The sequence below is a fragment of the Plectrocnemia conspersa genome, unplaced genomic scaffold, assembly GCF_051122295.1.
Source record: "Plectrocnemia conspersa isolate PC_06_02 unplaced genomic scaffold, ASM5112229v1 ptg000013l, whole genome shotgun sequence".
NCBI classification, from domain to species: Eukaryota; Metazoa; Arthropoda; class Insecta; order Trichoptera; family Polycentropodidae; genus Plectrocnemia; species Plectrocnemia conspersa.
Genome location: NW_028277177.1, coordinates 23,442,792 through 23,467,844, shown reverse-complemented (window position 1 = coordinate 23,467,844; position 25,053 = coordinate 23,442,792). Strand labels below are relative to the sequence as shown.

Sequence of the window (25,053 nt, the reverse complement as noted above, 5' to 3'; positions counted from 1 at the left end):
TTTTCTGGTCGTTCAATAAAATATCATAAAATATCTTTATAACTTTTAATTATATAAAATATTTTTAGAGCCATCTGTCGTGTAAAATTGTAAGATATATTATAAAATTGTAAAATATATCTTACATTTTTGCTCGACAGATGGCTCCAAAAATATTTTACAATTAAGAAGTGAAAGATAATGATAATTTTGTATATTTTTTTATTTAGCGTAATGCGTTCTGTTGTTTCGACCAATGAAAAATAAGCATTCAAATATAAAACAAGATGGCCAACAGTACCGTAACAACAGTTTTAAATAATTATTATTCAATAATAAAATTTTGCTATGCGACAATAATTTTCATTAATTCGTCATTTGACTGAATATAAATAATCGGATTGCAAATTAACTAGGTGTGTTATAACCATGAAAATGAAATATATACATAATGTGTTGAAGATTAGAAGAATACATTGATTCAACTAGATAAACAATCATAAAACAATCTTCGTAATGAAATATTCAAATTTTGAATTGCCATCGACAGGCTCCGATGCCGAAAAGTGAGTTTTTCCTTTTATAAATAATCGGATTGCAAATTAACTAGGAGTGTTATAACTATGAAAATTAAATATATACATAATGTGTTTAGGATAAGAAGAATACATTGATTAAATTAGATAAACAATCATAAAACAATCTTCGTAATGAAATCTTTAAATTTTGAATTGCCGTTGATGGACTCCGAGGCCGAAAAGTGAGTTTTTCCTTTTATAAATAATCGGATTGCAAATTAATTAGGTGTGTTATAACTATGAAAATTAAATATATACATAATGTGTTTAGGATAAGAAGAATACATTGATTAAATTAGACTGACAATCATAAAACAATTTTCGTAATAAAATCTTCAAATTTTGAATTCCCGTCGTCGGACTCCAGGGCCGAAAAGTGAGTTTATCCTTTTATATTACATAAACATTATCATTGCTTCCAATTTAATGCACATATACGTCAGGTATGTTTTAAACGTGAACGTGTAATATACCCTTAGTATGTATGAGGATTGAAAGTTAATGTCGATTAAACCGGCGCTGTCGCAGTGGGAGCCAACGGACAGCTTATAAATGTGTAGTTTCTTGGATGTTATCTAATAAACGACAATTTACAATGATTATAAATATGTGATTGTAGCCTGGAATAATCGATAGCCAAAATATCTAAGAATGGGTTATTTTTAATTCTAATGTGACAAAATATGTATACGTCATGGTTTTTATTCAATTTTTGTTTTATGCCATCATTCCTCTTTCGGAATAGCCAAATTCAAGATATTCAATTACATCAAAATTATGTAGTATGTTCTTTATAAAAAGATAATACTTGCTGACAGTGAATTCAACATGAGAAGATTCACTCTTTGTTTATGTATACCAATTCTACGTTGTAGCCATATAGGACATCAAATTGTTCCATCATTGCTTCTGAAAAATAATTAAAAAACAATAAGACCTTTATCAAAGGTAAACATTGAACTATTATTACTTCTAATATAATCCATAAATTAAATTTAAACGACAACTGAAGAACAAAATTGACGGAAATTACTGTAGATTGGCATCTCATCATCTTCTTTAAAATTGACGCAATATGTCATATATTAATTGTTTTCCGTACCAAAATATTATTACATCTATCATTACTTCTGAAAAAAAACTGTAAACGATACTATTTAGTGGTTATAATGTATCTTTTTGTTTACACTAATAAGAGATTTTTCAATATTACTAGCAAATGTTTCATTAACTTTGGTATGTATACCTCTAATTGCCAAATCACCGCTATTTGTCTTTTAATATTAGATCCTGGAAAGTCAATAGTAATTTAGTTAATTTAGTACACATTATTACTTCTAATATAATCCATAAATTAAATTTAAAAGACAACCGAAGAACAAAATTGACGGAAATTACTGTAAATTGGCAATTCTTCATCTTCTTTAAAATTGACGCAATGTGTCATATATTAATTGTTTGCCGTACCTAAATTTTATTACGTCTATCATTACTTCTGAAAAAAAACTGTAAACGATACTATATAGTGGGTATAATGTATCTTTTTGTTTACACTAATAAGAGATTTTTCATTATTACTAGCAAATATGTTTCATTAACTTTGGTATGTATACAGTTAATTGCTAAATCGCCGCTATTTGTCTTTTAATATTAGATCCTGGAAAGTCAATAGTAATTTAGTTAGAATAACCGTGATATATTATTAATATAACCAAGCACTTACTGGCACACTCGTAATTTATAGTTTTGATCACTTTGAATCATCTTCAATTGACACTTTGTACGAAAAACGCCGTAATTATAACATATTTCACTGTTTATTTAATTACACTGTCATCTGGCAAGCGCTCGCTTGCCAGATGACAGAAGGACTGTCACGTGTAAGCAAATTTGAAAGGGAAATCCTGGTTTTGGGCGCGCTTGAGAACGAACTACGAAATTGATTTTAACGATTTAAATTGTAAAACACTTATTAAAATATGTATAAAAATCATTCAATTCTAAAAAAAATATTTTTTTAAATATGTTTAGTTCATACGGGATATAAAATATAATATAAATAATGTGGATTTGTATCAGCTTCTCTATACAGAAAGAATATGTACGGAAATTTTGGCGAACGTTGCCAATTTAAAGTTATTGTTTTTAGAAATTTTTTAAAATTTCGCTTGAAAATACATTTTCAACAAAAAGGGACAAGTTTCAAAATGAGTACTATTCATTACCAATCAACTACTTAACACATAGTGTTGCAAAAATCCCTCTTACTGACGCATTTAAAGAAAACTACACAAAATTGTTTAAGACTAATTTAAATATTTTTTAAATTATAAAGTTTCAAAATAAAATTTCAAGATTTATATTCGGATTTTTAGAATTATTGTTTTAAAATAAAAAAGATCTGACGCCCGTATTATCAATAATATTATTTTTGACAATATAGCGAATGAATGAAAATAAGGAAATAAATGGAATAGAAAGGTTTTTGTATACAGTTGTCTTATTGATTTTTATTAGTAGTCGTATACAACACAATAAAGGATCAGCGTATAAAGTATTTTTAGAAGTATCTGAATGTAAGGAAAATTGTTTAAAAGCTTTTTATATTTTGCAACATAAAATATGCATTAACAGACAGACGAATGATTGGTCATACATGTCGGCAATTTAATTCGAAATTTGAGGAATATAATTAAGAAAAAATAAAAAAAACTTATTTAGTTCGCTTTCAAATTTCTGAACGCTTCGTATATTACAATAAAATATACAAAAATAATGCTCTAAGCACTTAAGAACATGTTTAATATCAGGTATAATAAAAAGCGTGTGGATTATATTAAACCAAAAAGTTTTATTCAATAAATAAAATATTATATTTATAAAAAATTCTCCTATTGATTTCGCTGAAGATCACACCATTGATCAAGCCATTGCATATTTATGAAACTTTATTAGCATAGATTTACACATTAAAGACTAATTAAAATATTATCGATAAACTTATAAATATAAATACAATAAAATCACCGATATAATAACGTACATTATTTTTTCTTCTACATTTCTTCATACTATTGTTCAGTCCTTAGCGTACAATTACGGTTCTCACTTTTGCAACGCATCATTACAATACATATACTATTTTTTTATATTCATTTAATATACATACATATATGTATATCATATATTTTATATATATATATAAATATTGAGCAAGTATTAGTACGTATTTTTATTGATTTAAGTAAAATGCCAAATTTAATGAGGTATACGAAAAAATCAATCGCATCTCGAAATACGTGTTGAAAGTTTACTCTAAGTTCTACAAGATTAGCATTAGGTATTTGGGATCGATTATGAATTAATTTTTCTTTCTACGTCATTCCTGCTTTTGGTTTTTAAATTCGGCGAACGATCTCTCCTCCTCGGTCATGTCCTTATCGTCCCAGCCCCAAATGGGATTTTCGTGATCGTGGTCATGACCGTGCTCTTCCCGCTGACCAATACTAAGAGGATGAGTCCCGTCTCCTGTCCTGAGTACCCTTTTCTTGATCATTTCGTTTGATACTGTCTTCATGTCATAAGCCCATCCTATAATATCAAATTTCAATATATTATATTTATTTCTTAAATGATTATTTGGAGAAGCAAGTTTAAACTTACCGATCTTAGAGCAAAGGTCAATGAATCCAGTGCTGAAGTTCACTCTGTAGTTACCGAGTTCAGCCGCTTTGTAATCCCATGGGAATACATGATGATAGTTATGCCAACCTTCTCCAATAGCTATGATGGCTACTCCCATGTTGTCAGTTGCTCCAATGTTTCTGAAATAAAAAATATGAACTTTTTATTAAGCTTTCAATAATTTTAATGAAATAAATTCTGAGAATATAAACACATACAAGTATTTATTTTAATTAAAATTATATAAAACATCATATTTTTTATGACATGCATAAACTTTTGAAAATTGAGCTACAGTAAAAAGCCAAAATAAATAACGACTTGAGGCAAAATTATTTCCTCGGTAATTATTTTGGTTAAATATTATTATTTTTAATGTTATAGTATTTTTATCTTACTCTAATAATATGTATTAAGATAACATATATTATATTCCTGTATTCATAACTTTTATGCGTAATCATTAGAAAATTAAGAAAGAATTTAAGATGAAATATGTTTCTATAGTGTGACATATTATATGTCAAGAAGAGTTATATCATTGAATATAATGTAGTTGAGTAACAATTTATATTCCATTGACATTCGGGATGTTCAATGGCAGATTGTGAAACCTTTTTCTTTGGATATTCAAGGGCCGATCGCCCGATGTTGGAATGCAATCGAGTTGCTCAACAGTCTCGGATTAAAATTTGACGATAACAGTTAACACAAAATTTCATTAAACCGGTTTAGTATGCAATTTTTATACGATAGTAACAAAATTTAAACCAAACGTCGAAAACCGAAGGCGGCTTATTCTAGCAAAGCATGTTTATACTAATACATCCAATGTTATTATGACACGAAATTTATTAGCAAAACGTGGTATTCAATCCTTGTCACTTTATTTCGCTCAATTTATATCTACAGTTTACGAAATATTTTTAACCGTGTGCTAAAAAATTATCTCTTTTCACAAAGGGAATATATGTCGAAGTCGATATTATGAAACAATTTCAAACTGAACCTGAACGCATTAATATTGATAAAAAGTCCGGTTCGTTCGAAAATAATGAACGATGTCGCATGTGCTCCTTAAGCTAAATGAAAAATATATAAGGAAAATGCTTACATAATGAATATCATTAACCTACATAAACTGGTCGCTTTAATTCATATTTTGTATTGTGTTTTAAATTAATTTAAAACAAAGCATAGGCGTTTCAAATTAAAAAAAAACAGAAGCATATTTCGTCTCACCTGTCATATGGCCTGTTTCCCCAAATGTGGGCTGCACTATTGACCAACCATGTGAAATTGAGAGAGAGTGTGAATCGCCACACTGACGCAACGTACCAGGATACCCACAAATTTTCACCCCAGAATCTAATAGGAATGTAAGTCGGGATGATGAAACATAGCAGAGGCATTAAGACTAAATAAGTTCTGAAAAAAAAAGTAAAAAATATATGAAGTAAATATTAATATATTATATTGTGTTCATAAAATAAATTATATACCTCTTTTGGAACATTACAACGGGATCTCTCTCCATATCGCTCATGTCAACTTTGGCACCCTTGATGAAGACGTCATTGTGTTTTCTAAGCATCAACCAACCGATGTGTGAGAAGAAAAATCCTCTTTTGGCATTGTGGGGATCTGCATCAGTTTCCGAAAATTTGTGATGTACTCTAAAAAACAAATAGATTTATTTTGTAATAATTCTCTTGATTTTTGTACTTAACGTGTCTTAAAAAATATATAGATTCCTTTCAGATAATACCAAAATAAGTAATTACTTGCTACAGTAGACCCCCCAATAGCACGGTAAATTGGGAACGTGCTATTTAGATGCCCATTATTAAAGGAAGGATATTTTCTAGTCTCCCAACTACACGCACCCAAATAGCACGTTCGCAATTTACCGTGTTATTTGGGAGTCTACTGTATTATGTATTATTACTGTGTATCATAAATTCATAATCATTTAAATGCCATTAATATTCTAATCAAAACTAAAATATATTTGTATAAATCGATGTTTTACACATATATAATATTAGAGATATTTATTATTTTTATACATATTTAATATTTTTTAATACATAACCTAGCTCGGTTTTTAATGTATCATCACGATATTCATCCGTAAGACTTGGAAAATCTAGAAAAACTATGATGATCCATCAGAAATATATTTGTATTAATCAATAATTCTGATCTCCCAGACACTATAGATTTTTAAAACATATCCATATGTAATTTTCACCAAAGTCTTTCAGGTTATAGTCACCTACTAATATACCATAACTACTGTTTGTAATATAATAAGAATTCATAATAATTATGTGGACTTAAATTTAGGTTTATATTTAAGTAGACTCAAATATTTATATTGCTCATATAACATTATTTAACCACTTAAAAGCCAGCGACTCACCGGTGTGTCATCTGACGATTTATTAAAACAAGTTTACGAATTACTTAAAAAATATTTTTTATAAATTATTAAATATTATTGCACTATCTTCACTATTCAGTAAAGCAAGTATTTTTATATGTATTTAAAGAAAGATATACACTAAAAGTCGCTGGCGTTTAAAGGGTTAATCCATGATTTAATTTATTTTATTCCATCATTTTTAAAGTTTTTCATCTACAAGACTACTATGAAATAATGTATTTGTATTTAAAAAAATATTATATAACCCAGCGAAAAAAAATGTACTTCATCTGTGATTGTAAAATTATTGAAAGTTAAAATATATTAATATGATATAACCACACAATAACGAAATACGCCCATATGTATTCAAAGTTAGTATGTTTATTAAGCAAGTTATGTAATAATGAAAACGTTTATGATATAACAATGCAAGGTCTTCGATTGTGCAAGAATCCCTAATATGTGTTCAATATTCATTATCACGTATTTAATACATTAGTTTGACGATGCTTGTTAATTACCTAAATAGATAAAAAGTTTAAATCGCACAAATGTTATTATTATAATTAGTTTAGGTGCATATCTACTATGTGTACGTGACCTAGAAAATTACAAACATTTTAATGTCTATGGGGTGATATTTTACGTTCTTAAAATTTCCACATAAAAACTAACCTATGTATACCACTTATACTAAAAGTAGAAGGCGTTTTGTAACGGAAATCTAATGTTAAGCAACCATTTGTTATTTATGTCTATACAGTTTAAGTTTTTATCATACGAATGACCTAAAATTTCATTGCAAATTTAAGATCAAAAGATTATTTTATTGCAAAAATATTTTTATATTCATACTTGACAAAAGTTTAATGCAGAATGGGCGTATGTCTAATTTTACAATAACACTGAATAAAAAAGTCATAAAAACGAGATAAGTAAAATTACTATAATGTCTCGTTTTTAATATATCATTGTTGCTTATTCAAAAGTTTTATTATTACTAAAATATTTTTTAACTATTGAATATGACACATAGTTTTTATTTATATAATTTAAATATGATTTTAGAACTTCAGAGAATATTTTTTCAAATATTATATGAAATATAATTGTGCAACCAGTATTTTTTGTAGTAGTACACTAGGATCATAGCACTTGATTTTTCATTAACTACTTTGAAACCTTGCTTTAAATAAATTCTATGAATTACAAATTTATTATAAGCAATTATGAAATATTTAATAACAATCTTTATAATATTATTCTGATTGGAAAAAGTGTAAAAAAATCATGATCGTTATTTTGTAAACTAATAAATTATTTTTGTACATGTAAAACTGTTTCTCATATGCATTTTCTTTATCTTGCAAATCGAATCGTGACAGAGTAACAGGTGATATTTTAAACAAAGCGGCTTTCTTGCACTAGTCTTATCGCGAGAGTAGATACATTTGGGAACTCTTAAGTGACGAAATAACAGGGACCAGTTTTCGGTCTGCTATGGCACGTTTAAACGGTCACGTATTTATTCAATTATCGACGAGAGGCTACGATCGATTTTTAAATTAGTATTATCGTTATTGGCTATCGTTGTTAGTTAACGAAAGTTATATTTAGTTAACTATGTAGATTGTATTTTATAAAATATTGTTGCGCATGTTCGTATTTTGTAGGTTTATGATCACAACTAGAGAAACTTTGTGACTGAACAATAATGATCTAGTGGTTTTCTACTTAACTCGAAGGTCTGTTGTTAAAGATAAATATTGATAGTTAAAATATCTAAAGCGTAAATTAAATATTTATTTTGTTAAAATTAATATTTGATTGCATATCTGTAAAACGCTCTAAAAATATACTTTTGTTTATAAAATATATATTTTTGAATGATTAATGCTCACCTATGATCTCTGACCCATTCATAGATATGATTCTGGAAAGCCATCGTCTGCAAAACTGCCAAGATAATTCTCATTGGCAATTTTGCTTTGTAAGCTTTGTGAGCCCATAATCTATGAGCACCAGCTGTGACTCCCAATGCAGCCATAGTAGCAAATACCGTCGCTAAAATATAAAAATAATATTAAGATGCATCTTTTGTATAATACAAATTGAAATAGATTCAAGTTCAAATTATTACCGAATATTGTAGTTAGCAATTTGGCCTTGAATATTATGAGATAGAATCCATATAGTGTTCCTAAATGTAAGTATAAAAATGCGAATAGGTTTCTCCAAACAATGTCCCATCTGCAAGATAAGGCAAATTGATTATCCACATACCCATACAATAATCACAATTTTCTACATCCACATTGGCTAAGAATGCATTGTACCACGAATGCAAAAACGTTTCATATAAAGTAGTACTGAGATGCTGTGTGTGACATAACGAAAGTCGGTTGTTGGACCTTCTCTATTAAGATAATCTGATTCGCTCACTTGTATTGTGGCTCTTTTGTGACTGGGCTACTCTGTTGACTGCTTTTCTCTTGTAATTTTCCCAGCTTTGGATCATCATGCTTTGCTAGGGCTGCTTCGGCAAGGAAGATTTGGGAACTGCCTAGCACAGTAGGTGCCATTTTGGTAACTGAAATTAATAAAAAAAAAAAACTAAAATTTATCAACTGAGATTTTTTAACCATTTTCGTTTTCATAAAATATTTTTTAAGCAATAATTAAGTTATACGTTTTTAATATAAACAGATAAAATCTTTTCTGTGATGTATAAAAAACAGTGCTATACTTATTTTGTGCTAACACTTTTTTATACTTTGCGTAAAATGTAGGTATGCATTAATTCCATGACACACAAAAGCCATATAAATGCAATAATCAACGAAAAAAAATTAAGATATAATAATTTTTTTTATAATTTATATGTTACAATATTTTTCATAGAAGAGATTTTCGTACCACTAAAAAGTGTCGTAATTTCATTATTATTTTTTTACTTATAGCTTTTAATAAAACATAATTTGAGTAATTTATTATAATACATATTTCATAATATTCTGATTTCAATAAATTTTCTAAATAATATGCACTTTCAAAGAAGAAAAAATATTACCACAAAAAATCTTTGTTTATGTTTCATACGATTGTAAAAAATATATTATACTGTTTTTTTTTTTATACAAGATTGTTTTTGTTATAGCAAATTTTACTTATTTTTATAGCGTTTTATATGAAATATTTACTACGTTAAAAACCCAAATATAATGTTTAATATGAATATTATAAAAGTGATTCATTAACAAGTGATTTATCTGATGAAATATTGAATATAACTACGCTTCTCAGATACGCATTAAAATGCGTTAATCCGGTAATATTATATTATATGACTATGATTTTTTTTATGAAAAATACAAATAGATTTAAATGTAGTATACTTGAAAAAAACGTCAAAATAATTAAATTATATATAATAAATTATAAAAATTGAACTAATTGTGTTTTTTAAATACTATGTTGAAGTAAAAGTTTTAGTTAAGATAAGAGTTTTTTAAAAAAAATCTAAACAAACGAAACTTTTTCTTAATTGCTACTTTCCTGATTTGTAACACAAAATTTAAGCAGTATTTTTTTAATATATTCTAATAATAATATTAGCAAATGCCAGAAAAATAAAATTGCATGAATCATTGCGTAATAAAAACAATTGTGTTTATTAACCATTCGGAGAGTATCGCCGTACATGTACGGCGGTCGATATTTCACTATTTTAAGGTACCCCAGATAGTTATATATTTACGTATAATATAATTGTTATATATTTAAATATATAACTAAAGAAATAAGAGACTTATAATTATAAAATATTTTTTGTAAATGATTTCTATACAAAATAATACCAATAAATTAAAGAAAAATAATTTACCATAACGAAAAATTTTTTTTATTATTTTTATAAAAAATATTGAAAGCCTCTGTATTGATATAAAAAAAACACAAAAGCATATGTAAAATAAATTAAGAAAATTCAATAATAGAAAAGTGTTAAAATATATTATTAAAACAAACTATCACAAAAAAGTAGTAAAATAAATCAAATAGAATCACTGATTTTTTAAATATTATTTACTATAAATGCAATAATATATAAATAACAAAAATTATTTATTGTAATATACCAAAAAATAACTCACTCCCAGGTGATTCTGTTTATATTAGCAATTTTACAAATTTATAATATTCTATTTGATATCTATATAAATTGTCATGTGCTTTCAGTACAAATTCACTATATTTTTAATAAATCTGTTTCAGCTTTTTTTAAATAAAAAATAGAAAGTTTGTCTATATATACGTATTTTAAATGCACATGTATGCGTATGTATATTGACTAGATACACAATTGCGAAAATGTTTCAACTGCAAGAGTCGGTTGCCTCATCTGTCAAATAGTATGTCTGTTTGCCTCACGTCTTTGTCTTTCATAACATGTGACAGTGTATCATGAGAGACGGTAATACACTTGTTTATTAAATAAATTATGATAATAATACACAAATAAAAAAATAAAAGCACAATATATTACGTACACAATCCTTGAATTAGCTGTGCAAATTTGCTAATGTCGTTCTCTATAATGCTTTGATACAATCTTATTTTTTTAAGATGTGTGCATCATAGAATTTTTCATTGTTAAATCTTATGAAAAAGTCAAACACATTTTTTACGCGACAATAAAAAAATGCAAACCTTGAAAAGAATCGCGGTCGAGTGTGAATGTTTATGAAATATATTTTCGTTCGATATTATCATGACTGTTATGTTGTGATATAACATTTTTTTCACAATTATATTCTAAAACATTGCCAACAATTTGAGGCTTAAATTTATCTTCGCAAACAAAAAAAGTATGGTAATAAATTTCATAGGCAACAAACCACATGTAATTACTATAGTTAGGTTTATTTTTTGGAACATCATTTGAAAGTTACAATGTTAAATTTAATTTAATTTTATAGATACAATATAGATAATATTACATCATAATATAATAGTACACAACCAATCATAACAAGCAAAAAATAAAAAATTTACTTTAAAAAGAAGAGCTTCCAATATTCCTTTTAGGTCCAAGTGTAATTTAATCAGCAAAAAGTATTATAAAAATATAAAATAAAGAATAAGAGTAAAATCGACAAACACTTTTTTATATACATATATACAATTTAATTAAGATTTTCATATAAAGTAATATGTATATCATTAAATCGTGAATTATATATAATTTTTGTGTCATTAAAACAATTTTATTCGATTATTATTAATTATTTTTATAAACAATAGCATTTATGCAATTATATGTTTCTTGTCGCATCACAGGTTAACTTAAATTACCGTGTTTGTCCGAGAGTTAAGCGATTTTTTTAGTTGGTTTAAAAACACTGAAATTACCAAATATCACATTAGATTTATCCTTGACACAGCAGCGCTGATCTTTTAATGGGAAAAACTAAGATTTTAACGCTTAACCGCAAGCTTAATGCAACATACGAATATTATAACAGTTGATTTTTAAAGTACGAAAGGTTGTGATTAAAAATTACGTGGAATCACTGACTATTAACGACGTGATATGTGACATAGAAAATTGACTCTTGTAGATGCTGTCAAGGTGAAGAAAACGCGGAAATGTGTGCTTATTGCTATATTAAGTCGTAATTTACTATGCATAGTATAATTATTAATGGCTTATAGTTAAAATTTATACAATAATTGATAAAAAATATCTACTAACTTTTTATTTATAAATTTTGGAAACCTAGGTCACTGATACGTCTCATTATAAATGTCCGAAGATAATTAAATTTAGCACGACAATGACCCAATATTACAAGATTGCGTAAATATTGATTGATAAAAATATTGTCAGCACTCCAAAGATTTCGTGATTCTTTCATGCAAATTATTATGTCAACCCTTTACAATTTTTAATTTATTATAAAGAAAGTTTTGCAATAGTTATATATAACCTTCTTCGAGTGAATTTAATTTTAAATTGCGTGTTTTTGGTCATATTGCCCTGGATCTACACCGTATACTTGCTTAAAATCCACTTTATTCTTGGAATACCGGTTTGACGGATGAATTGTAAAACCAGATACAAGCTGATTGTTAAAGAGTTAACCATGAAAAGTTTAACAGAGTTTAAACGCAACATCAGAAGCTTTGCTAGTCGAGGTTAAAATATTATTTTAAAATCAATACATAAATTAACTACTATTGATTTTTTTTAGCATTTCATAGTTGAAAATTTAATGGTAAAAAATCTATTGCCATACTTTAACAATACAGCTCATTTTGCTCTTATTAAATAACGGTTCAGCACAACAAAGGCATTGCGACACAAATAACAGATTCTTGAATCGTGATTCTGTATTAAAGACTTCCACCTATCAAAATACAATCTGGTCTATATAATATATACAATCATACTTTACAGTAGTTATAATACCAACTAAAATAAACATTGTGATTCGCAGCTAACTGGACGCTCTACATAACTCGGTTTTTTGTATACCTAACAATCATTTTTATTTCGCTTTTAGAGAGCTACGCACGAATGCCATCCAAAAATAATCTTAACCCATATTTTGTCGTAGTCGCAATACCTCATGTCAAATTTTATAATTGCTAAACGTGATTTTATGACACTAAAGTAAACACGGTGAGGCGACTAATCGCAAATATTACGACACGACTCTCTTTTTACCATTTCGAGGTTAGCTAAGACGATTATGTCAAAAGATGGTGAAGATAAAAAATGGAAGGACACAAGTGTAACCAAGTCTAATTCTAGGAAAATTTCTATCTCAATTCACGCACTTCAAAAGAGACGTGACTCATAATGGCTTGCTAGGTTTTTCTGTTGTTGCGAAATCGACAACAATATTTTTCCTGCTGTGTGTGTGTGAGTATTATTCAGAGTGAATTTTGATGTTAAAGAAGTATGTAAAAATAAGTGGTTAATAATAAAAAAAATGTGATTCATAGAATTGTACAATAATATGAATATAAACCATCATAATTTTAAAGTGTTTTTTTCCAATAATTATGGCTTCTTGAAACAATAATATATTAAATAAATATTTTCTTAAGTACTTTACAATATATTGTAATAAAATCATATAAAAAAACATAAATCTCAGTAATCAGTCTGAAATAATTATTATTTTAATAGTTATTTAAAAAAATTTAAATGTATTGATTTTTTATTAACATAATAGCTCATATATGTCGACATACATATGTATGTACTATATGAAGCTTTTCTTTGAGAGCCATATACATACACCTACATACATCTATCATTCACCGAAATAATGTGTTAAACTGCATGATTAACATGTGCTTGTCAAAAATGTGTTTTAACATTTCCCTCTACATATTCGCATATATTTAGTTTGATAGAAAAAAATACTTCAGGATGTGGAAAATATGGTCCTTTCAATTTAATAAATTGTGAAAATGCCTTCACTTACTAGTAATATTTTTGGTATATATATACATTTATGATACATATGAGTAAATACATATCTGTTCTTCTTAAATACAATAAACTCAATTATTTTATACTAATATTAAATCTATATTTAATTAAACATAATATTTTTTTCAATATTTTCTGTGCTAAAAATTATATAATTTTTGCTATTTATCAGGTGTAATACTTGTTGTGTAATAATATCCAATAAGCAGTTTGAGAACCACTGGCTAACACACATCCATGCTTTCACATTATAATGATACAGCTTCAACCCAATAATTTATAAATTTAGTAGCAATCTATCGATCTTTCTTATATCACTTACCATCACAAGACTCATTTGTATGAAAGTTTCTAAATAGAACAAGTAGACGTCGCATAAACGATAACTCGTAAGATTCATAATTATAAATCACTACCACGCTTCTCAAACAATATACTTCCGGAAGTTGTAAGTCTTTATTTTGTCAATATATTTTAGAAAGTAAATATCAATGAAGCTAATTTAGCATACACTGCATTAAACATGTATTTTTTCAAAGATATAATTCGACCATCGAACTCATTCAAGTCAACTGTGTCATGACATGGTTTTCGATTTTTTTTACCCTTTTGTGTTTTGTGATTTTTTTTCCTTAAGATTGTTACTTCAAGGTTCTGATTGTGTGGGATGAAATTTAAATTGAAATGGGGCTGTGGTGTCGGTCATAAAATTACCAACTATGACTCCACATCTTTTTAACATCCGACTCAAAAACGACTTCAATAATTTCTAATTTCGGAAAAGTGTATATTGCACATATCTTACAAGACATATCATTATCATCACGTGCGTCTATATTTATTTAAGTTAGCTTTCAGTTTCATGGTGGTGACTCTTTTGCACTTCATTTAATATTTTTTAAATAACATAAACTTTCACTATAACACTTCAGCCTTGGATGCTTATAATTTCATATGAGTATTCAGGAATAGGGAGAAACTTGATAATTGCTCATTTATAAGGTTTAACAAGCTAGTAGACCAGTTTTACGCATGGATACATTTTATAAGTTTATGGACACAAAAGAGTTTCATAAAAAACAGTTTAAAAAATATGAACAGGAAAATATTTAAATAATGTCGTAAATTTAAAGCAAGAAAGAGTAAGGTTTGTGAAAAAAAAGTTTTAAAAGATATTAACCGTTCAATGAACTTTTCATGGACGATATCAGAGTGTCCAGAGCATAACTCTCAAAATGCATTAAAATCTATCCAAATTATGTTGAAAAAATAAATGAGAACTCTTAAGTTATTAAATTATTAAAATAAATTATAACGCTTTAATTTATTTGTTTACTTTACGAATATCCATTATATTTATATATAAAAATGTATGACTATAATGTATTTGTTTACAACGTTTTACTTCTAGTTCCATAGAACATTCAATTGTAAACAATTCATAGGTGTATACATTAAAAAAATCAATATTAGCCAACGGCACAAAATTCGCAGAAAAAATATATACACACATACATAAATGAATAGATATATTATGCAAATATATGACTGAAGCATTTTTTTAAATACATTATTGATACTCATGCATTCAGAAATACAAACAATGGTGCATTTAAAAGTAGCCTAAAGTGCGTTTATTTTTATTTTTTTAATAAAATTAATCCTGTATAGTTTATATATTTAGCGTGTCAATATATAATTAATACAAGAAAAAAGGAAAGTTATTTTTTTACTCGGTTGGGTTTGCGTGAAGTGATGATTTTTATTAGCCCTCGGTCACAGCAACGTTGTGCTTTCAGTGTGGGTTCAAATGGCCGTATCATATGTATATCTTAATGACAAAATTGTGTCTGAAAGAGTGACATCTAAAATGTTTTTTTTTGTTGAATACATATAAGATAATTTAATTTAAACTAAAATAGATCGTTATTAGAGACTTTTCAGTACAGAATGAGATTAGGAAGTTTAGATTCAGTGAGATTAGGAAAATTTAGGTGAACCTAAATTTATGAATATTGATCGGAATTTTAATTATATAGTGATTACTAATTTTAATCTCCCAGACACGATATAAATATATGGTATTCAAAACCAAGTCTTTCAGGTCGATAGTCAGCGATTTATTCCACTCGTCTATTGTGCTGGTTAGTATAAAGCCTTTCGTTATTGTCTAACATTTTAAAGGCTTTATGAATCGAAAATTCTATACAAGATAATAGTGCACAAGACTTCTTACGATGACATTATAAGAAACTCATTCTTAGCTTCAAAATATGCATTGCTTTGATTATAAATATCGCATAATAAAATGCTTGAGAAAAATTAAATTGCTTTAAAAAAAAATTAAAGGCATTTAACCCTTTGATGCGTATCGCCGTACATGTACGGTAGTCGATCTTTCGCTGTTTTGAAGTATCCCAGATAGTTATATATTTACATATTATAACTGAAAGAATATTAAATAAAAAATATAATAATTATATGTTATATTTTTTTAGTTTGAATTAACGTAAATATTTTTATAGAAAATAATACGAATAAATTAAAGAGAACGAAATAAATTAACATAAAAAATATTTTATATTAATTTTATAAAAAATATTGAAAGGCTTTAATAAATATATATATATATATATATAAATTAAATTAGCTGAATTTTATAATAAAAAGTATTAAAATAAATTATTAAAACATACTCATACAAAAAAGTAGTAAAATAAATCAAATTAATAAAACGTCAAGAATCACTGATTGTTTTTATAATTTACTATAATATATGTATATGCAATATAAAATAATAGTAAATAATTATTGAAAAATACAAATGTGTATTATTAAGTATTAAAACTTTATTAGATACTCAAATAGAATATTCTAGTGGACGAGTGGTGTTTTTAAAAGTAGTATGAAGTGTATTTAAAAAGGAAACCCTCTTTTTAACCTCATAATTGTGTTCTGTCTAAAACAAATTTAGCTAATAATATTAAAAAGGTTAAAGCTTGTCAAACTTTTTAAGAGACGCCACAAATATGACTTGACAATGAATCTTTCACCACTTTCACCAGAAGATAAAGTATGTCAGCGACCGGACGCAGAGCGAGTGGCGTTGTCGAATTCACCGCAAAATAACCGCTTAGCCTTGCCATTGAACCAGTAGTATTAGAAGAAAATTCGAACGCAATACTTTCTAAAATAAAAAACAACAACAAAAACTGACCTAAAATTCTGCAGACCTGAGGCCGCCATTTGATGATAATGCTAATTTTTTTATTCTTGAATTTTGATGAATTCGCGATTGTAATCAGTTTCGATTGATTCGAAATGCATTCACGTACATACCAGCCTTCAAACGACGCTAATTATTGTGCAATGTATGAGTGTACCTATGTATTTTTTCGTCTTTGTAAATAAGTCAATAGTATATTGTATGTTGACTGAACAAACACAGCTATGGAACGTGATCAATCGAGTGAGTTGAATTAAAAGTTGAGATATGATATCGCAAAATGTTTTAATGGAATGTACGGCGAATAAATAAAATACACGTACCGCAGCTAGAAACGAATTCCGTTATATGTTAAATTCGAGAGACATGAACGCACGAAAAACGAAACCCGAGTACGCGGAAAATGTCATCTATGTAAATTTTAATTTTATATTATTTAGCCATTATAAAAATATTGTTGCTAAAAAATCATATTTAATTTAAGTATCAAAATTGATTTTTTTTTAATAAAAGTATGCTAAATAACTTAATAAATAAATTAACTTTTATATAAAAATCCTTAATAGTTTGTGTTATAGCAATTCATCAAATTATTTAAACTATAAATATAATATATATTTTAAATTTATTTAATTTAAAAATCATACCCACTAGTGAAAAAATAAAGATAAATTTGTTTTAAATCAGTTGATAATACTAAAGTTTTCTATACATATACGATACATGTGATATAGCAATGTTTTTAAAGCTTTAATAATAAGAATATCATTTTGTGCTTGACTGTGACTAGACTTGTTTAAAATGGCCATGTTATTTTTTATATGCGAAAGGATAATCTGAAACTAAAATAAATCAATACCATGGCTATTACATTATGAACAAGCAAAATGTGGTTAAATGCCGCAAATTAATAAAATAGATTGAACGTTCAAGATAAACAAGGAATAAAATGCCATCCTTTGTCATTATTGAAGTAATTTAAAAAGTTCGAGAAAATAAATAGTTTTGATAAGAAACGATGGATGAACTTCAAGAGGTATGCAAAACTGTTATTAATAAAACGGTTAGCAAACAATTGCTATGCATTGCGTTGGATGCCAAAAAAGAGAAGGCGTTAAATTTCTATAACGTAGAAATAAAGAAACTCGTTCCCAGGCTCATTAAATATATTGAAATAAAATATAATTATTATGAAAAATAAATAATGGAGTCTTAAAATCGCAAAATAAAAGGCGCTAGAAATATTTTTTACACTCCCACTTATAAAAAAATATATTATTTGTACTAAATAAAGCATTAGATCATATAAATAAGTTATGGGCCTAAAATGATTTAATTGTTTAATTAATTATAAGATTGTGGAAATAATTTAAATATATTTAAAACTTTTTTTTCTTAGAAAATCGTTTTTTAAGTTAGTCATACGTTTGCTTTAAGACTTTAACAGTGTTCATTTAACAAAAACTCTAATTTGTTTATATGCTACATTTGTACTTCATCCATAATTAAATTTTAGTTTTACTTTTTATGTATTTTTACTTTGTTTATACTATTTTCTATTAGTTTTAAATTTTAATTCCACCATAAATATTTGTTGAACGGCTGCTGTAGGTTGTGAAATTACACATATGAAATAAAAATAATTGAACAAAAAAGCGATTTGTTTGTCCAAAGTTTCCCAATTTTCGAGGGCCTCTCGAGTCCTGCCCGCTCGGTTGTATATACTAAAACCACGTGAACAATATTCGGAGACACAGAATGAGAGATGTGAGAATCTGTGTTAAGGCCAACTTGCCTCACGACATCCAAAATTTCTGTGATTTCACAAGTCGAGCCGTTAAGCTATAATAGCAAGTATATCACATTTACTGAAAAGTGCCACATAGATTTTGATATCAGCACTCAAAATAAAAAATACCAATAATCATGTATTCAGTTTTTTATAGCAATGAAATGCGTACGTGATAGTTTAAATGAACTCAACTATAGACATAAAAAAATATACTTGTGAGCAAAAAGATTGCCACAACAAATACTTTTTGAAAGGTTCGCTATGTTTCTAGACGGTTTGTGTACATAGTATTTATCATCTGTACACTATGGCTTTTCTCATAATATGTTTGTAAATCGATGATGCGTTGCGAAGACAAACACACAACCCGGATATGTAATAATATAAATATGATGTGTATTAAACAGATAAAAGTGATTATTAAATTTTAATTTTCATCCTTAAAATGTGTGTCAAATGAATGAATACATATCAATGAGTTGTATATACATATGTATGAATTGATTAGCTAAAATCGTAAACCTTGGCCTTCAAATCTAGCGATACTAGTCAATGAACTGCTGTTAAATCGATTCGGTATCGATTGATATGAATACATAATATTAATTTTTAATGACACAATTTGGCAATTGGTAACGCAATTTTAAAATAAATAAATAGTAAAAAATATTTAATAATAGACATGTCATATTAATAAAAAATTAAATAATATAATAAATATCTTACTATTTAAACTATCAAAGATAATGAATAATCAAAACTATTTAAGCTTCCATTTACTTCCATTAATTATTATATTATTACTACAAAAAATATACATATTACAATAATGAGTGACTCACTTTAACGTTTGACATAACCACAAATTTATTTGATATGCATTAAAAAAATATTATTAGCTATAAAAAATATTTACTAAAATGTCTGATATTAGCGCAATAATGCATAGTATTTAAAACCAGCTCTATATTATGTTTATAATATTTTTAGATAATGATATATTTTTCATTAAATTACATACTCAAATAAATCATTGATATTCATATAACAAAACACTCTTATTGATTATACATATTATACACAAAACAACTCACTTACATTTACAATTATTTATTATGATATATATTTATTACAATATATAGCATTTTATTTTTAAGCTCACCTTAAATCGAAGGCGAAAAGTCTCTAGAGAGAGCACCGAATAAACGTCCGTGTTTCACAAACTCGTAAAAAGCACTCCGACTGTGTCCGCGTGGTCCCAAAACTTAAGGCACTGTGGGTCCGTCACTCGTCGAAGGTTTTTGGTGAAATGAACAGTTCGTCGCAGCCGCTCCAAGTTTTATGAACTCAAAGAACTGCAGTCAGATGAGATGACGTTTCGCTCTGAAGACGCTGTTCCTAAAACGGATCCGAAGCGAACGAAGTGGGGGTCAGATTTTACTCTTACCAGCCGAGACATACACAACACATCGAGTACCAAAGATTATAATAACGATGTGTATCGAATATTATTTAGTTCACTGAATTTATAAAATAATGGTTAAAAAATAAAATATATATTTAATAGGTCGAATTGACAATTTTGATAAATTAGAGAAAGTTATATTGATAAATGGTAACCAAGCAACTTATATTTTATTGCTATTTATATGTTATTCTAATAAAAGAATATAATTAATTCAATATATACATAGTTTATATTATAGTTTCTTATTCGAATATTATATTTATTTATTTAAAAATATTTATTTTTAATTATTACTATTCAGTCCATATTTCTTATTAGCATATGTACATCCATTCTAATTTGTATATGCATTTTAATATAAAACTGCTCTCATTAATATATTTTAAAACTTTCTGAATAAGCAGTATAGAGCTATAAATCAAATTGTTTCAAAAATGAATAAATTATGCAGCACTAGTGTGTTACATATAATTTTCTTATAATCTATACAAATCATATTTATTATTTTACATAATTTAATATTAGTAAATACACCTCAATATCTAGTTACTAAATATAAATAACAATCTTTAAGTTTTATATGAATACTAGTTAACCATCATTACTTTTGTCTTCTACACGTTTAACTTAATGTATAATGAAACACTTCAATAATATATTTAAAATGAAACTAATCGAATAGTTAAAGTCACATTAAAAACTATTAGTTACGTGCATTGCAATCTTATAAACAAAACTAAATTAAAAGGTATTTATTTTTGTCGATTGTGTATTTAAATTATGCATTCAAAATCAGTAACTCGATATTTAAGGCAACAAATGGTCAGTAACTCTTAAATAAAACCATCAGAAATAATATTAATATATTTAATTATAAATTGAATAACAATGTGCTTAACTGGTCTGGATTTCCAAATTTAAGAAGACTACAAATTTCATCAGCACATAGAAAACATATGCAAAAAAGCATTAATTTTTTTTCTGTAATACGTTGATCAATTGAGAAGCTCAAGGACACTTTGTGCCTTGTATTATATAATCCCCTAGTGCACAGAACATTTGAGCATACTACTTTGATCTATTTGGCAAATGCTGCAATTGACTAAATTTTAATATTATAGTTCCAAAAATGTTCTCAAATACCTGAACATGAGGAAATATAAATTTCATCCGTTATTTCCCATGTTGGAATATGATTATTTCGAGTCGTGTCAACGTATTACTTGTAAAACCACTTCAATACAAAGTTTTAAGTGTGAGGGAATATATAATAAGTTTAATTAATTTTTAATTCTTGAAAAATTCATACAAAGTATGTTGGGATATGATTTACTCGAGTCGTGTCGACGAGTGTTCTTTGGAAAGCGCTTCTTCAAGTTGCTTGTAAGGAAAATACGCAATACAAAGATTCTGGAAGAACTTCCGTTTTATTTATATAAATATTTAAATTGAATCTATTTATTTAAAATTATGATAATCTTGCCCCAACTGGTCACAATGGTAAAAAAAATGAAACATGGTATTATTACAATACGCAAAAATATAATACAAGTAAGATGAAAATTATTTCATAAATATAATAATAAATTGGGAGAAAGAATAAAAAAACATAAAATATTAAAATGAAATGATACGAACCGGACCAGCTCCTCGTAGCTGACATTAAACAGATCGATATGCAATGCCAGCGATCAGAAATTGCGATAATACCGGAATTTTCAATATCGGTATTACCGAGAGAAAAATGGTCAATACCGTATTACGTATATTGATATTAAAAATAGTATATTAATTTATTGACAAAATAACTGTATCAGTATATTTTTTTGAAAATAGATTTTTATTTTTTTTTTATTAAATCTTCCGATGTAACGGGTTAAATCAGCACCAACTGAATAAGTTAATCAGATATAATGAATATTTTCAAGTAAGTATTAACCACCAGACGGAAAGTCTGGAGAATTGGTGACGTCTATATTATATTAATAATTATAAATATATGTTACTGCAGCTGGGGCCGGTTTTTTTAATGATTTTTATAAATAAAAATTCAAGTGCCGCTGCCGGGGCTTGAACCCGCAGCCTCAGTGTTACTAGTCTGAGACATTACAGACCACGCTATTCCGTCCAATTTATGATTGATGATTGTAATATTTATTTGATTAAGCTGTGATTTATTAATAATATTTTATTTTATTTATTGCACATTTATTATTTCTTTTAGAATATTTTAATATTATTTATTTTTGAAAAAAATATCTTTCGTATACTTATTTATTTTTACTCATTTTAAGAGTAGCATAACTTAAATTTGAGTTATTATTATTTATGAAAATATTATAGATTAAAAAATGCGATAACACTGCATAACCCTTTTAGTGACAGACAATTAGGCCCAACTTAGGTGAATATTATTTTATTTTAATTATTGATTTGCTTTTTTTTTAATAAAGTATGTTACGAGTGTTTCTTTTTTTGTACTCTCAATGATGTAAGGTAACAAAAAATATTTAGTTAATACGACAATAATAAAAGAAGAAATTTTCAAATTTATTTACTTAAAAAATTAAAGATAAATCAAGTTTAATGTAAAATAAAACACACATCAACACATTTTAATTATTATTTAATTTGATTGTATTATCTAGCATAAGTTGGTAACAGAAAAAATAACATTGCATTCTTTTAAAGAAAAAAAAACATTTAAAAGATATATTTAACTCAAATTTTTCAATACGTTTTTTATTTATATTTAATTATTGAGACTTACTTATTGATAATATATAACACCTATGTTTAGTAAATCATATTCCGTACACTATTTGAGTAAAATTATATCTGAATGGAGATGAAAATATACAAATAGAAAGAATTTCGTGTATGCAATACCTGCTTTTGTTTTTGATTCGCCAGCCATCCCTATCATAAAAAGAGGCTGGCATGCCGCAGCGGTGCGATCATTTCAGATACATACCAGAATTATTGGGAACTGCAAAGCACCGTTAAACTTGCCTGAGATAAAGTAAATGTGTTCCTTAAATGATGTCCCTTTAATATTTACTGATCATTTATCAAACTACTAATTTTTAATTAAATTACTGACTCAATAAATACAGTTTATTATTTATATGACTAATAAACTATTTACTAACTATTTTTATGCTATTTTGTATTATTAACATTCTTTTTTAATATAATCAATGAAAGAAACGAAGGTTAATATTGAATACCCATTACTCATCTCTGTATTTTTACTTTTTCATCTAATAAAAAACGACAATACATAGTATATAATATTTAAGTAGCACCAAATCAAAGGTTTTTCCCGGAGATTTTTTGTATGTTTCCTTATTTTCGTGTATACTGCATAGAATATTTGTATAATTTTATTTAACATAAATTTTAAATTAATCCAACATTAATTGAATAATAAATTAGCGAATAAAATAAAACATACATCTAGTATAACCATATATAGAACAACAACTAGACAACAGTCCAAAGCAAGTTCAATTTTAAAAGAAATAGCACAGCTTATTTTATTAACAAATTTCCTTAGCCAAGTTAATTTAGAATAAGAAAAGTATTGCCGACACTATATTGTTATGGTAAATCATTAAAAAATATTTCAAGTAGTTCGCCAAATAGTTTTTTCATCACCTTATGTTTGCAAACCACTGCATAATATTAAAAATAGTAACATCAATTGAACAGAGAAAAAAGTGGGTAATTTAAAGTATTCAATATCCATACAAATAATGAAATAAAACTTATTTTTTATAGATAATATATAAAAAAAATTAAGATTCCTAATGAATTAAATTTATTTTATTAGAATGATAAATACAATACAATGTTGTTTATATTTATTAGTAAAAAATATTTATTAAATATATATTTATATATAATACGCATTTCATAATGAAAATAGTATTTTATGGTAAAAAAAATGCCACCAAAAACATGTTTAAAATTTAATATTATAAATTAAATATTTTTTTTAAACCGATATAAAAAATAACAACAATGGAGTAATTTGTAATACGTAATAAAATATTTGTAATACCTAAATTAATTGTGTTTTTTGGCAGTAATTTATAATTTTAGTTTTAAGCTTCTTTCTTAAGTTTATTACTCTGTTTCTATTTAACAGAATGGCTCAATTAATAATAAATGGTCAGTGTTTCTTTATGAACAATACATCTGACTATTTAATATATAGTTATTAACCATTTATATCAATTATTGCGCATTTCTTACAACTGTTAACCGTTTAATTAAATTACTAAGCAAAATTTTAAAAAAATATTACCCAAATAAATAATTTAAGGTTGTGAGTAATGTATAGTAATGTATATATATACACTACAATTTAATGAGCAAAATAAATA

The 25,053-nt window shown here is 26.5% G+C and overlaps 1 protein-coding gene across 1 annotated transcript; it reads right to left on the bottom strand.

Moving 5' to 3' along the window:
• Positions 1–3,786: 3,786 nt before the first annotated feature.
• On the bottom strand, positions 3,787–20,579 carry LOC148227636 (acyl-CoA Delta-9 desaturase-like). The gene is made up of 8 exons (XM_088201759.1): positions 20,357–20,579; positions 9,115–9,262; positions 8,813–8,922; positions 8,574–8,736; positions 5,744–5,917; positions 5,484–5,669; positions 4,221–4,381; positions 3,787–4,148 (listed from the first exon to the last, which is right to left on the bottom strand). Exons 2-8 carry the CDS (start codon positions 9,252–9,254, stop codon positions 3,937–3,939), a joined length of 1,146 nt encoding a protein of 381 aa, XP_088057885.1. The 5' UTR covers positions 9,255–9,262; positions 20,357–20,579; the 3' UTR covers positions 3,787–3,936.
• Positions 20,580–25,053: the final 4,474 nt, after the last annotated feature.